Source organism: Olea europaea, unplaced genomic scaffold (assembly GCF_002742605.1).
Source record: "Olea europaea var. sylvestris unplaced genomic scaffold, O_europaea_v1 scaffold2388, whole genome shotgun sequence".
Taxonomy (NCBI): domain Eukaryota; kingdom Viridiplantae; phylum Streptophyta; class Magnoliopsida; order Lamiales; family Oleaceae; genus Olea; species Olea europaea.
The window spans coordinates 6,494-22,135 of record NW_019242033.1 but is presented as its reverse complement, the minus strand read 5'-3'; the positions used below and the strand labels follow the sequence as shown (position 1 = coordinate 22,135).

General features: G+C 34.4%; 2 protein-coding genes across 2 annotated transcripts in view; both read left to right on the top strand.

Annotated features, from left to right (window-relative positions):
* Nucleotides 1-15,642, top strand: part of LOC111381866 (BEACH domain-containing protein B-like) — a 31,509-nt gene that overhangs the window by 9,727 nt on the left and 6,140 nt on the right. The window contains exons 5-19 of the mRNA XM_023005710.1: nucleotides 1,825-1,971; nucleotides 2,988-3,311; nucleotides 3,435-3,552; nucleotides 4,835-5,426; nucleotides 5,555-5,713; nucleotides 5,821-5,970; nucleotides 8,011-8,166; nucleotides 8,404-8,445; nucleotides 8,556-8,900; nucleotides 10,182-10,355; nucleotides 10,562-10,722; nucleotides 10,812-11,127; nucleotides 11,217-11,637; nucleotides 11,726-12,062; nucleotides 13,933-14,359. Of these exons, the coding sequence (XP_022861478.1) occupies nucleotides 1,825-1,971; nucleotides 2,988-3,311; nucleotides 3,435-3,552; nucleotides 4,835-5,426; nucleotides 5,555-5,713; nucleotides 5,821-5,970; nucleotides 8,011-8,166; nucleotides 8,404-8,445; nucleotides 8,556-8,900; nucleotides 10,182-10,355; nucleotides 10,562-10,722; nucleotides 10,812-11,127; nucleotides 11,217-11,637; nucleotides 11,726-12,062; nucleotides 13,933-14,359 (3,869 nt within the window). The remainder of the gene's footprint in view (nucleotides 1-1,824; nucleotides 1,972-2,987; nucleotides 3,312-3,434; nucleotides 3,553-4,834; nucleotides 5,427-5,554; nucleotides 5,714-5,820; nucleotides 5,971-8,010; nucleotides 8,167-8,403; nucleotides 8,446-8,555; nucleotides 8,901-10,181; nucleotides 10,356-10,561; nucleotides 10,723-10,811; nucleotides 11,128-11,216; nucleotides 11,638-11,725; nucleotides 12,063-13,932; nucleotides 14,360-15,642) is intronic.
* LOC111381867 lies at nucleotides 1,734-3,987 on the top strand. Its single transcript, XM_023005711.1, has 3 exons — nucleotides 1,734-1,971; nucleotides 2,988-3,311; nucleotides 3,435-3,987. The coding sequence occupies exons 1-3, from the start codon at nucleotides 1,797-1,799 to the stop codon at nucleotides 3,569-3,571; spliced, it is 636 nt and encodes a 211-aa protein (XP_022861479.1). The 5' UTR covers nucleotides 1,734-1,796; the 3' UTR covers nucleotides 3,572-3,987.

Here is a 15,642-nt window from a genome sequence, read left to right as displayed (position 1 = left end):
AATGCTAATAGATTTTGGACGCTGCTTCATCTGTCAAGTCCATTGCTTTATCCTCACATAGTATTTCACAGATAATATACAATCATAACTGTCCTTGGGCTTACATCTAGGGTATCCAAAGGTGGAACAGGGTCATCAATTTTTTAAATACCCTCTGTTCAATGACTGAGTTAATTTGCGGTTGTCAGACTGGTTTCCATGGGATTGGTACTCCACACCCTTAATGACCAGTCCTCATCTATTTATTTGATTACCTGCTGTATCCTATGTTAGGTGTACGCTTAATATTACCCCTGTTACTATATCTCGTATTTGACCTGAAAATTATTTAATTATGAATAGTCGAGAAATTCAACAGAAAATTTATGTATTAAACATACATTGCTAGGAAGCGCGAAGATTTCTTTGGTGTCGTGTCCATGTCCAATATGGACACTGACACTCCTTGAACACACTGGGACATGTCCTATATCCGTTGTAAATTTGGAATACAAAATTAAAAAGAAAATAATAATGAAACTATTTGTGCAAAATAATTAACGACTGTGTCTGTGAGACAATAGTTGGATTTCATGTTTAATCTGTATATTCTGAATGTACACATTTTCCGATACATTAACATTTTCACCATTGGTTAGTAAATCTTCACTCCTATTGAAAAGATTTCACCTCCAAAATAAAATTATTAAAATAATTGATTTTATTGAATAAAAAATCTAACATTTATAAGTGTATAATTTTAATACACGTGTCTAATGTGTCTGGATACTGCTTTGTAAAAAAGCTATGTGTTTAGCGTGTCTGTGGTTAGTTCCTTATCCATCCATCGTGTATAGTTTGACACCCCGCTGCTATAAGCCAATTTTATACATCTTCCTTCTAATTTCTAAACCTACTTCTGACTGTCTAACAATACAATTTGACAATATAATCTCATGCTATTAATCTCTATTCTGATAAGATGATTGTGTCATAGGGACACCCCTAGTCAATAAAGCTAGGTAAACTTCTAAGGTCCACGTTTTGTTATGCTCGTACATCTTTAATCTGCTTCTTATTACAAAAGCACACGCTGTACTCAAATGAGGTGTAGAGGTATTCTAATAGGAATTTTAAATTACTTATGAAAGAGACTATAATGTTTAGTCACATACCCTTGATTTGCAAAAGCACATGCTGTACTCAAATGAGGTGCAGAGGTATTCTATAGGAATTTTAAATTACTTATCAAAGAGACAATAATGTTAATGCACTTACCCTTGATTTGCTTTCTTACTATTCACCTTTCTTAACATGTTTTTCATGCGATTCTTCATCATCTCGCTAATTTTGTTTAATTGGCTGTACAAGTGCCTTTTTGAAAGAATTGTTTTAGTTGATACTGTATACTTGGTTTAATGCCGTGGCTATTACTCGTGTAGACGGGTTGCTCAATTTCGTGTCGTTTCTGTCTTGTATTAATTGATAATACACTTCCTGTATATTATCCTTGATCGATAAAATATTTGATTACCTATTAAAAAAAAGAGTGCCTTTTTGAAATAAGTTGAGTAAACATATGGTTCCTGTGATATTAGACATATTTAAGCTTTGAAAATTTATCCCTAATTTTGTCTTTAGCTGGTCTTAGAATCTTGGAAGAATTGCATTTTTGTTTTCCTTAATCTTGTTGAGTCTCTAAATTGTTTATATTGGGCCTCAGCTCCCGAATTGATGATTTTCATGGTTGCATTTGATATATCTTCTCTGTAATTTCCCTGTTATTGGCAATTATTTTTCCTAGTAATTTTATTTTTATGCAATCATACTGCAATTTAACTGCAGACCAAGTGGGTATTTCAACAAGTCTGAGCATGGCTAGCGAATCATGGCTCATCTTGGATGCTTTAACCATTGTGACTCGATCCATGCACAACTGCAGAGTATTCAGCTACCATGGAGGCATTCAAAAGCTTACAGCATTGCTGAAAGGTACAATTACTGTGTGCTAATTCTGTCAGTCTTTTTGTGTTTTATTTTTGTAACTAATGTTGCTTCAGAGTTCTCTCTTAAAGGTGGAGTTCCTAACACTACCATCTGTGGACAATACACACACACACACACACACACATATATATATATATATATATTTTTTTTTTGTTCATTTCATTTCATAAATTTCATTTTCCTCTTTTTGTTTGTTCGGCATCACTATTGCCATGAGTATGTGTGTGTGCTGTCTTGAGTTATAGTAATTCTGCAATTCGTAATAATTTTTTTTTTTTTTCAAAAACTAAATAGCAATCTTTTATGTCATGGGAGTTCACAGAAATTTAATGTTGGAGTTCCTGCAGGGAAACTGATGTTAGGTGTTAGTTAATTTTGTTCATACTCGCTTCTTTCTCTAATACACGACTGACCTAGTGTTCTCTGCAGCTTCCATGCAAAACATATATTTTTGAGTGTTTCAAATTTTTCATTCATATATGTTCAGATACTATGTTGGATTTGTTAAACATGCTGATGTGTCTGCCGTGCTATTTTTCTCACCATTAATTCTTATTCTTTAACTGAAGTTCATCATGGATTTATTTCACACGTATTTTGAGTTTATAATTTTGTTTCTAGAATGCTAATAGATTTTGGACGCTGCTTCATCTGTCAAGTCCATTGCTTTATCCTCACATTTGATACATGTAATGATCACATTAAGTAGGTGTCGGATTCCCTTCAGGTGACATCATTGTTCATATTTTGGTTTGACAAGAAAAATGTTTTTTGGTTATGATTCCCAAGTTATGTAGCTATGTTTGATTATGGTTCACATTGAATTTCACCGAGAGATGTTAAAAATAACAAACTGGTTTAAAGTTATTCATTGTACTGTCATTTTCTTTCTTGTTTCCTATGTATGTTGCTATGATGTGTTTGTTCCTTTTCTGGAGAGAGCATTTTGTCCTTGAATTATTACATGCTTAATGCATGACTCACAAGCTGCTTTTTTTCAGCTGCTGTTGTCCAACTTAAGACCGTTATCAGTGCTCTTTCAGCAGATGAAAGTTTGTCAAATACTATGGTGGAGAAAACTGGAATTTTGCAAAAGGTTCTTGTTTATGTGGTGTCCGTCATATCTAACTTTATTGATTTGCACTCATACCCGGAAGAAAAGTTTCCCTTGAATAGAAGCAATATGGAATTGTTTGTAACAAGTAGTGAAACATCAAGTGAAACTTCAACTACCGCGGAATCTCTAGTTTCTGAAACAATGTTATTGTGGCATCAGAAATCAGTTATTTCAGTTATGGAAGCTGGTGGTCTTAACTGGTTAGTAGGTAAGGTATGCAGTTTTAGCTTTTGTTTGTGTCTTGACCTGTCCTCGTGAACTGAAATTAATACCAGTCGGCGGTGAACTTTAAAGATATATGATAGTATTGAGGGATGTGTGATTACTGCAGTGCCTGCTGATAGGATTCTTGTTCTGAGTTTTGAAGTGCTTTGTAGCATGCCACTGTGTGATGTAAGCAATCCCTATTCTCTGAATTTCGGAGATATTCACCCCTCAAGGCCTCATGGGTATTTGAGTTTGTTATAGTTGTCTAGTCTATTCATTTTTTTGGGATTATTATATGAAAATGTAACCACCTAGACACCATCTTACAGTCTATAACTCACCCTTAAAAATGAGTAAAATTATCTGAATGTATTTCGGATGCTAGATATTTAATGCTTTTAAATTGCTGAGATTGATCTTCCCTATTTTTAATGGAGTTTTGTTTATGCATTCTTCACATTCTTTCTATTTCCACTGCTTGTTGGATAACACGTTTTGTTAATATCATAAGTTGATTATGCATTTCAAGATTTATAAAGTAATCACTTCTATTAATAAGGATAATGTTATTCTCCTGATTCGAGCTTATGCGGCTTATATGTTGTTAACCATCTAGGCTTTTTGGTCAGTTTTTATCCTTGGTGTAGTATTTCAATCTTTAGTTAGGCCCTGTTTGAGTCGCATTCTTTAAAAAAAAAAAAAAAAAAAAAAAAAAAATAAATTCTTAAACAGTAATTTAACATTATTTCAACCACACATTCTTCAATAAAATAATATTACACGCAACTTCAAAATTTCTCTCATTTTTTAACCACATATTTTCAATCAATTGACTATTCCAAAATACATTCTTTCCAAATAATTTGGCTCTAACACACACTTAGTTTATATCATCTTTGGAAGTCCCACACACCCTTTCTTCCTCCTAAAAAGGAACACATTGAAATTGAGGGTGAGAGGCTTTTATTTCTTTGCATTTTTATAGCTTTCATTAGTTTTCTTTTGAAGCAGAAAATTTATATATGTCTATATGTGCTAATATTTTACTTGGTATGAAAGACCATTTTTGCGGGCATTTTGAAATCCATGCTAGCCTTGAATACCTTCTTTTGGTGACGTTGACAATTGTTTAAATAAATGTAAAAATGTTAGAGAACTGTACTTAATTAGAAGTTCTGACACAATATGGCACGTGATATTTTACCTCTGCTGATGCTGTGCCAAGGGCCCCAAAAGTGTTAAATGAGTTAAGATGTCTCGGTATAAGTAATGCTACATATCAGGGTGTGAAACTATTAACAAAACGCAGAAAATTGCATGAAATATTCTTGAAGCAAAACTACTTTTATGTCACAAGCTTCTTTCGCTGTAGCTATCTTGTTACATGCAAGAAGCAATTTTTTGCTTAATCTAGGTTTTTTAAAATTATTTTTTGATGATTCACATGTTTATCAGTTGGTAGAACTTCCCTCCCCCTCTTTATACGGAAAAATAAAAAAGGGACTACTACATTGTAAACATCAGGGATTCTGTTTTTGCTGTGATTGCTATTATTGCTCCTCTGTTGCTTCTTCATGAGCTTAATTTTAGCATTTGTAGCTTCTTCTTTGCTGTTTCTTCTGGTTGCTTACTCGATATACTTCTGTCTTGGCAGCCTGAATGTACTGTGTTGTTGGATGCCCTTGAACATTCTGCCTATAATCTTGATATTGCTTGTCTTCTTGCGAAAAGTCTTCTTCGAATAATGCACCTTTCTCCAGAGAAAACTGTTTCTTCGTTCAAGACACTTGATGCAGTTCCTCGGATGCTCAAAGTTGCATGTATTCAGATACATGAGTCTAAAAGGCCTGAAAGTGCAAGCCCACACGGGGAAACGGCTAACAGAGAAATGGTTTTTTGTCAAAGCTTCGAAATGTCTTGTTCTCCTGAGGCGACTCAGAATTGGTCCAAATGCATTGGAACATTAATGGATCTTTTTGCAGAATACTTCTCGGTCTCAGATACTTCAAAAGCTTCTATTTTGCATAGTCCCACTAGCATCGATTGTATGTTTGACTTGTTCTGGGAAGAAGGTCTAAGAAATCACATTCTTAAATATATTCTTGATCTTATGAAGGTATGCTTTTGCTATGTTTGAATTTTATTATCTATTATTATTATTATTATATTCTAGCTATTTTATCATTCTTCACAGAAGCACCATTGTATCTGTTACATGTTTAAAACTTTTTTGCCAAATGGCAGATTGTTCCATTTTCTGAGGAGGACCAGAAAGCAAAGTTATATTTATGCTCCAAATACTTGGAGACTTTCGCTCATTTGAAGGAAAGAGTAAAGAATTTCGCTGATTTATCAATTGATTTATTGGTTGGGATGAGAGAGTTGCTCTTAACAGATCAATTGGTATTTAAATAAGCCTTGCAAATTTTAATTTTGCACGTTGATGTGAATTTCTTTATAACATGTCCTGTCAATGCAATTTGACCTGTATAATTGCTACTTGATGCCAGCATTATCAATCTTTATTCCGAGAGGGTGAATGCTTTTTGCATGTCGTGTCTCTATTGAATGGGAACCTTGATGCAGAAAATGGAGAGAAGTTAGTCCTAAATGTCATTCAAACACTAACATACCTGCTTTCAAGGAATGATGTCTCAAAGGTAACCCCTTTCTGCTTCTTGTGACGATGGCAATTTGTAAACTTGAAATTATGCTTGATGCAAATAAAGGTTTTGAAGCATATGACATAAATATTACTAATCTACTGTTCTCCTTTTCTGTCCTAATGATGTTGGAGCACCAGAAACCATGATTCAGCCGCAGCCCTTTCTTTAATTATTCTAGAAATTTATCTCAGATCATTTCCCTTCCCTATTCCCCGATATAAGCGCAGTTCTGGCTTTCATTTACGTGTATATGATTTCAGTGAACTGGTAAGTCGGTGACACGTCAGATGATTATAGATCTATTGTGAAGAACATTGTCCAAGTCAAATTAGATTCCCTACCGAAACATTTATTAGCTTATCAACCTAACATTTTACATCATCAAGTTTTCCACATTTTGAAAATTGAAGTAGATAAGCTCAAATTTATAGTTTGTTCCTATTGAGAGTCATCTAATGTGTATATGATTTCAGTGAACTGGTAAGTCGGTGACACGTCAGATGATTATAGATCTATTGTGAAGAACATTGTCCAAGTCAAATTAGATTCCCTACCGAAACATTTATTAGCTTATCAACCTAACATTTTACATCATCAAGTTTTCCACATTTTGAAAATTGAAGTAGATAAGCTCAAATTTATAGTTTGTTCCTATTGAGAGTCATCTAATTCTTGTATTGACTGAATCTTTGTGAACAATAAGATATGAGATAGATGACAAAAGAATGTTTGCGAAGTGCCTAATTTTATCATTTTGTTTTTGATAGTCCTTAGCTATTTTGGTCAATTTGCTGTCACTTCTGGATGGAATGAGCAGTTACTCTGTCCTGCCTTTGAAAGGTTATTGTAGAATAGAGACATAGTATGGTTCTAAATCTTAGATGAGGCTAATAAGCATAAATGATGAATTTTCATTGTTTTGCTGCTGACCTTTAAAAGCAAAATCCCTCCATGCTATTCTCATAATTCTTGGTGATAATGATATTTGTCGTTGAGTTTCCAAAGTAAAAAGATTTTGTGCATGAACAGACACAAATTCATTTGTTCACTTGTGTGGAAAAATTACAGTCTTAATAGGACACACATCACAAAGAATAGGACACAGATGTTACATGGAGAGTTCCTGTGAAATATTTTACCCTACTCGTTAGGAAACATATATATAGGAATGAAAAGGAAATTGTAAAAGGATGGGAACCTGTCAAATACTTATATGCAATCTCAGAATTAAGTCAACCAGATTTTGAGGGATCTATCACTAACTAAGGAACCTGTAACCAAATTCGAAGGATCAGCGAACAGTTGCACTCAAGCTCGTGAGTGATTTATCCACTCACTGTGTAGACTATATCTTGATTTGGATTGGTAAACAAATGTCTAAATAACAATCTCTTCATCTACTGTCTTATCATTTGCAGCCTCTACTAGTTTGTGATTTTACTCCATTTGCATATCAAGTATCAACTACTTGCATTCAAGCATCCTTGATTCTTGGTGTCAATACTAATGATTTGTGTCTGGTGCATTGATGATGTATAATGCTTGTGTTTATGCGATATGAAGAGGCAGAGTAGAATTTCAGTCTCCTCTTTTTCAATGCAAACAACTCTCCTGAGGTGCCTAGGTTCCTACTGCATGGTGACTTTGGCGGGAGAGGTTCTAGATTTTTTATGAATCATTTTATAAAAAGGACTTCAAATTTTTAGTGCTTTCGTGCATTCTTTTAATGATAATTTTTTTTCTTTGTTTGAGGACACCTCTTCTCAAATCATATAAATGTGCACATGCATAAATTTCATTGCTTATTCTTGAACAAAGGCGGGATTTTTAGACTTCTCACAATTCTATGTCTCCTCATAATTGTTATCAGTTGGAAAAATGTTCTCTGTTGCCATTTTACTTGATAAGTTGTTCATCTTGTCTTTTATGTATCTCATATTGCATTATATGTGACTTATCATGATGGTCCGTGCAAATAGGCACATTGGTATATACAATTCTTGCTCCATCAATTTGTCTCATTGAATTCTATAGGTTGCTTTTAGAGCTCTTGTTGGCAAGGGTTATCAAACTTTGCAGAGTCTGTTACTGGATTTCTGTCAGTGGCAACCGAGTGAATCACTTTTGAATGTACTGCTTGATATGCTGGTTGATGGCAAATTTGATCCGAAAGCAAGCTCTGTTATAAAGGTGAGTTTCTAGCATGGCGTATCTTTAAACTGAACATTAACTAGTCAAATGTTTTTGCCCCGAAAATGCTCCAAAACCTTCTTTCGTAGTCTGCCCTGGTATCCTCTTTAACCGAAAGGGATATCAGCAGGGGAAATGTGCAATCAGATGTGCATTTCATATTTGATTTAGTTTTCAATGTCTCAGTAAATTTGTGTAGATATGCTTCTTACATAGTTTTGGTTCTTTTCCATTCAGAATGAAGATGTGATCTTGCTGTATCTAAGTGTTCTGCAGAAGGTTGGTTACTTTTGGTCCTTGATCAGTTAGAATGTGATTTTTTTATCTTCTCGAGATAATGTTTAAATTCGCTCTGAATAATTAATCTTGTCATTTGGTAAATTGGGCAGAGCAGTGACTCATTGCGGCATCATGGGCTAAATGTCTTTCTTCAGCTACTAAAAGATTCGCTATCAAATCGGGCATCTTGTGTTAGAGCAGGAATGCTTAACTTTCTGCTTGATTGGTTTTCACTAGAAAATAATGAAAGTATGGTCTTGAAAATTGCCCAGTTAATTCAGGTAATTGGTGGACATAGCATATCTGGGAAGGATATTCGCAAAATATTTGCTCTACTTCGCAGTGAGAAATTGGGATCTCAGCAGCAGCATTTCTCACTACTGTTAACCAGCATGTTAGCAATGCTAAAAGAGAAAGGACCAACAGCCTTCTTTGATCTCAATGGGATAGATTCTGTAAGTTCAATGACGTTCTTCATAAACTTGAAGCTATCTTAAAATTTTAACCCTTCATTGGATATTACCGACTGACCTATCAATTTTGCAAAGATACACCTTGGATTGGTGATTTTCATGAAAGTCTAGTTGTAATATTCAAAAAATAGAGAGATTAGATTATTATATTTGCTCTACTTCGCAGTGAGAAATTGGGATCTCAGCAGCAGCATTTCTCACTACTGTTAACCAGCATGTTAGCAATGCTAAACGAGAAAGGACCAACAGCCTTCTTTGATCTCAATGGGATAGATTCTGTAAGTTCAATGACGTTCTTCATAAACTTGAAGCTATCTTAAAATTTTAACCGTTCATTGGATATTACCGACTGACCTATCAATTTTGCAAAGATACACCTTGGATTGGTGATTTTCATGAAAGTCTAGTTGTAATATTCAAAAAATAGAGAGATTAGATTATTTGGAATATGTTATCATTATAGAGTTTAGTCCTCCAGATTTCACTAGAAAATTTAAAACCTTGAGACATTGCATATTTCATATGCAACAATTTCTCAATCTTCATTACTGTAATTTTACCCTTGAAGTAGGATCCCAAGTACTAGTGTTTCATTAGATGATTTATTCCGATGAAATAGTTTTCCAATTTATTTCCTGCATTGTTAATGCTTTCATTGTAGTTTCATATAGAAACAAATTATAACATTTTTAGAAAATTATTTTATTTTATTTTGCAAATCTCAATAATCAAAGAGGATTATTTGGTGAAAGGTGCTTTTGCAATTGGCCTACGCTCTCTCTCTCTCTCTCTTTTTTTTTTTTTTTTAATAAATAATAGGCTTTTATTATGGGCCCTAAATGTCTCTCAGATATCTATGATACTGAATGAAGAAAGTTATTATCTTTTAGTAAATTGATTTTCTGAAGTTTATAGATTTCATATGATTTTTATTGTCCTACAAGTTTCTGTATAATATGCATTCCGAAAATTACCCTCCATTTGTTGTATTATTACTGTAAATGTCTTCCAGAAAAAAGATCTTAAGTGAATAAATTGGAGTTACATAGCAAATATGCTTTTACTCCCAAGACAATTCATAAAAGAGGTTTGCCGATGTTTTGGAGGTTTCTTTTGCATCTTCGTAGCGTAATTATGGATTACCTATTTCATACCTATACAAGAATTTTACCATGTGAAGTTGAAATTTTCCCCAAAAAGTGAAATTTTGGTGCTTGATTTTTCCTGCTTTTGTATTTGATTCTCAATTTCCTGTACTTGCAGGGCATTGTAATCAGAAAGCCAATCCAGTGGCCCCTAAACAAGGGATTTTCATTTACTTGTTGGCTCAGAATAGAAAGTTTTCCAATAAATGGAGCAATGGGGCTCTTCAGTTTCCTCACAGAAAATGGGCGAGGGTGCTATGCTTTCCTTTTGAAGGACAAGTTAATCTACGAGGTAAGATAGGTTCTACAATGTTTCTTTTACCTTTTATTGCACATCTACTCGTGGATGTCAGTTTCCCGACAACGTGTATCTGGATAAATTCTGCAGAGTTTGATTTTTTACATTGTAAAATCCAACTGCTGTCATTCATCTGAATGAGCTCATGATATTTGCTGATGTTTTCGTACAATTGATGGACCTGTTTGTCTGATTTGCAGTCAGTTAATCAGAAGCGTCAATGTGTCTCGCTCAATGTCAACCTTGTCAGAAAGCAATGGCATTTCTTGTGTTTAACCCATTCCATTGGTAGAGCATTTTCAGGGGGAAGCCAACTGAGATGTTATTTGGATGGTGTTCTTGTATCCTCAGAGAAGTGCAGGTAATATGTCAATTACTTGGAATGGGAAAAATTTGTAATTGTCCTTCTTAGAACTAACATATGTTTCGTAATTGATTATTTAACTCCAGATATGCTAAAGTTAATGATCCTTTCACCGATTGTATGATTGGCGCAAAGATCAATTTGCCCCTCTATGAGGAAGATAATGTTATGCATCCTGTCAAAGATTCTTCTCCATTTTTTGGTCAGATTGGCCCCATTTACTTGTTCAATGAGCCCATCACTTCCGAAGTAGTGCAGGGCATCTATTCGTTAGGCCCAAGCTATATGTATTCCTTCCTTGATAATGAAATTGCAGTTCATTTGGATAGTGCTTTATCTGGTGGAGTTCTTGATGCTACAGATGGCCTCGCTCTGAAAATTATCTTTGGACTTAATGCACAGGTTTTTCTTTCTTTTAATAAACATTTCAGTTTACTGGATAACTTCTGTTTTACGTGACAAATGAACATAAGTATTCATTTTTTGGCCAGGCAAGTAACGGCAGTATATTATTTAATGTGTCACCGCTGCTGTATAAGAATGTATCTGAAGCAACTATATTCGTTGGTACACAGCTATGTTCTCGACGGCTTCTGCAACAAATTATATACTGTGTTGGGGGTGTATCTGTGTTTTTTCCTCTTCTCACTCATTCTAATATGGAAGGAAATGATGAAAGTGATCAAATTGGACAGACATTGCTCACGCCTGTAACTAAGGAGCATTTAACTGCTGAAATTATTGAGCTTATAGCATCTGTTCTAGATGAGAATTTAGCCAATCAACAGCAGATGCTTCTGCTTTCAGGGTTCTCGATACTGGGATTTTTGCTACAATCATTTCCACCCAAGCAACTAAATTTGGAAACTCTTTCAGCTCTAAAACATTTGTTTAATGTTGTTGGAAGTGGTGGTATGCTAAGCCTTGTCCTAATTATATAGTTTTTGTTAAGTGTGTGCTAATCTTTATGTGATGTCTAATTTATTTTATTTACCTCCAGGCTTGTCTGAGATGCTGGTGAAAGATGCTATTTCTAATATCTTTCTCAACCCTCTTATCTGGTTCAGCACAGTTTATCGAGTGCAACGCGAACTGTATATGTTTCTTATCCAGCAATTTGACAATGATCCGAGGTTGCTAAAAGATCTGTGTAGGCTTCCTCGTGTTCTTGATATTATTCGACAGTTCCACTGTGACACTGCGAAATCCTATCCAGCTTTCAGAAGCAAACCATATCTGCATGCTACAATAAACCAAAACACTGGAGAAAGGCTTAACGACGAAGAAATGCATAAAATTCGTCTACTTTTACTGAGTCTTGGTGAAATGAGTCTCAGGTAAAATGCGTGCAAACCTTATTTTCTATTTTGTGTGGCTTTTCTATTCTGCTGTTTAGTTCTAGCGTGACTTATATCAAGCTTCATGTTGGGTAATTTTTGGAAAAACCAGAAACTTAAAAGAGTTGATTCTAATTATAATGCGACTTTCCAGTTTATTCAACATGAGAATTGCTTGAATGAGCCTCTAAAATTTAGAGAAGAGAGAAAAGGCCACTCACATCTGCATATTCTAAAAGGATACAATTACCTAAATGCTACAAAATAAAGTAAAATCAAATAAAATCTTTGCCTTTTTCCCTTCTCTTACTTCAATATCCAACCACCACCCACCTTACATTCATTGCAACTGCTAGCAGAAGCCATTTATCCTCATCCTCTGGCATCTACAGCCTCCACTGAGATTCCATTAGCCTCTGATTTCCCTCCCATTCTCCCCATCGCAAATGGCAGCCAACTGTTGCATGCACATCCATGGCTAAGTCTATCACCAGAAGCCACAGCTCATTACATTTCCTGTTGCTCACAAAATGGAAGCGTCTATTATTACACATTTGCATCCAAGGGTTGGAACCAGCGCCATTATCCAGAGTATGGACCTCTTGACCTCCCGCGATGACTTCGGGCTCTTGTATAGATTGACATATATGGACTTCCTAGTATTAGAGGGTGTTAGTTTGCTTCTCACGTGCATTCTTTGTCGGAAGTACTTCTCCATTTATTTCATTCTTCATATGTTGTATAGTTTTGTTTCTGGGAGATCAAGTTTATGCCCCCCCTTCCTCTTGTTCTCTGAGTTTTGACTTTATATATGGTCGGGGAATCCAAATTTCCACAGCCTTCCTTTCTGGAGCTTGAAAATCCACTGAGGCTGTGTTGGTGTTTTGGCTTAAAAAAATGTCAATATTTGAACTTGAAACGGAGGTGATTCTCAGTTCTGCTGCTTCCGCCCACTCTTGATTATGTGAATTAGTTAGGTTCAACCATTTAATCTAAAAGCTTAAGCATCAATTGGAGAGGGCCACATGTATATCATTTGAAATTTGTCTTCAACATGCCCCTTCACCGTAGTTGGGGTGCCCTTTTTCCAATTAATGCTGACGTGTGTAATATTTTATTAAATGTGTGGCGGCGAGACTTGAGCCCAAGATATTTTTTTGTTATATTACCATGTTAAACCATTTGATTTAAAAGCTTTTTAAGGTGCTAGAGAGCGTCACATGTATATTATTTACATGTTGAAGAATCTTGTCTTCAAAAAACCGTTCACAACCAGATTTTTTGTACTTTAACCAGTTTCGACGCTGGCATGGAACCAATGTTAGCCTTGTAATTCATTCTATTAGCTAGGTGTAAAGTTTTTTCCAGCAGATATAGTTTTTGGGGTTTGTTTTCAATTTGGAATACATAATATCTTCCCAATGCACTTGTAAACAATTCCAGACGCCATTCTCAACTTGGACAGGTCACAACTACGACCATGTCTTTTCATCATCGCTTTCAATCTGCCTCTTAGATTTCGTGACGAGAAACCTGACCCTTCCCATCTCAAAATTTTCATCTCTCTCTTTTTCCATTTCCTGTCATATTTTCAATTCTATCATTTTCTAATTATTTTATTTTATTTTATTTTTTTATTTTTCAATGCTTAAGGGAGTTGGTATTCTTAATGTATTCACACACCTGTGGTCAATGATGGCTACTATCCACATATGCATCCCGGTGTGCTTGACGTGTCGTCAGTTAGACAGAGTTGCTTGATTGTAAAAATTTAACAATTAAATCCAGATTGCTTGGTTGTATAATATTTAAAGGTTGCTCCTTAACCGTATGAAATCTTGAAGTTTTAGATTTATTTTTTTGTGTGCAGGGAGCATATTCTGGTGTCAGATGTAAGAGCACTCGTTGCTTTTTTCGAAACCAGCTTAGATATGGCATGCATTGAAGATATCTTGCATATGATCATTCGTACTGTTTCTCAGAAACAAGTGCTAGCTTCTTTTCTTGAACAAGTCAATTCAATTGGTGGCTGTCATGTTTTTGTCAATCTTCTTCAGAGGTATTTTTATTCCAAATTCACAATAATGGTTAAGTATGAATTTTATTCCGTATTCACAATAATGGTTAAGTATGAATTAATATGTCATATATTTTCTCTCTCTCTCTCTCTGTATCAAGTTGATAAACACCAGCAAAGCTTCTTGTGTAGAAAATTGTACATTTCACACGAAATAGCCCTCAAGTCTAATCATGGTTGTTTTATCATTATTATTATTATTATATATATATATTTTTATGTTTAACGAGCCTTCTTTTTAACCTATTTATGCAACTCCTGGCAATAAGAGGGGTTAAGTATGAATTTTATTCCGTATTCACAATAATGGTTAAGTATGAATTAATATGTCATATATTTTCTCTCTCTCTCTCTCTCTGTATCAAGTTGATAAACACCAGCAAAGCTTCTTGTGTAGAAAATTGTACATTTCACACGAAATAGCCCTCAAGTCTAATCATGGTTGTTTTATCATTATTATTTTATTATATATATATATTTTTATGTTTAACGAGCCTTCTTTTTAACCTATTTATGCAACTCCTGGCAATAAGAGGCACACTGCAAAAAATTAACAAATATGGCAAATCGAGACATCTGTTTTGCAAGTGAAATTTCTGAATCTACGATAAATTCTGTAGAGATATGTCTGTTAGTGATCTTTGTTGAGTTGTAAAATTCAAAGTGGGGAATTGTGATATTACCATCAAATCTTTCCACCATTTCTTATTCTGGTTTAACAACTCTCAACGCAATAATCGGTCTCCTATATGGTTCATCGGCTAAATCATTTATTCATGTATATCTTGAAACTCTTTTCTGAGTTTCAATCTTGTACCATAGCGGAGTCGTTGAGAGCTCTTCAAACCTCAATAGCTAATTTCATAAATTTTCTGGTCTCTATGCATATGGTAGCTGGTTTATTATGATTTTATGTTGGTTTTATTTCTTTATTTTGCGTTAGGATTTCGGGATAAGTCATGCCTAGATTAACAGCATGCAGATATGTTTACTTGATTTTGTAATTTGAATACATTGTTGGCTTTGAATATAGTTTTTACAAAAACAGTTTGTTTCTCGTAGTTACGTTGCTTAACTGTTGAAAACACAATGTCTTCTAACTCCACACTGGGAAAAAATCTATTATTAGAGGGTGTTTGATACCAATTTTTATGTAAAAATGTATTTTAGAATAGTAAATTGATGGGAAATGTGTGGTTGATATGTTTACTTGATTTTGTAATTTGAATACATTGTTGGCTTTGAATATAGTTTTTACAAAAACAGTTTGTTTCTCGTAGTTACATTGCTTAACTGTTGAAAACACAATGTCTTCTAACTCCACACAGGGAAAAAATCTATTATTAGAGGGTGTTTGATACCAATTTTTATGTAAAAATGTATTTTAGAATAGTAAATTGATGGGAAATGTGTGGTTGAAAAAAAAAATGTTTTTGATTTACGTGTAATATTATTTTAATAAAGAATGTGTGGTTGAAAAGAAGAGAGAGAAAAATGCATTTT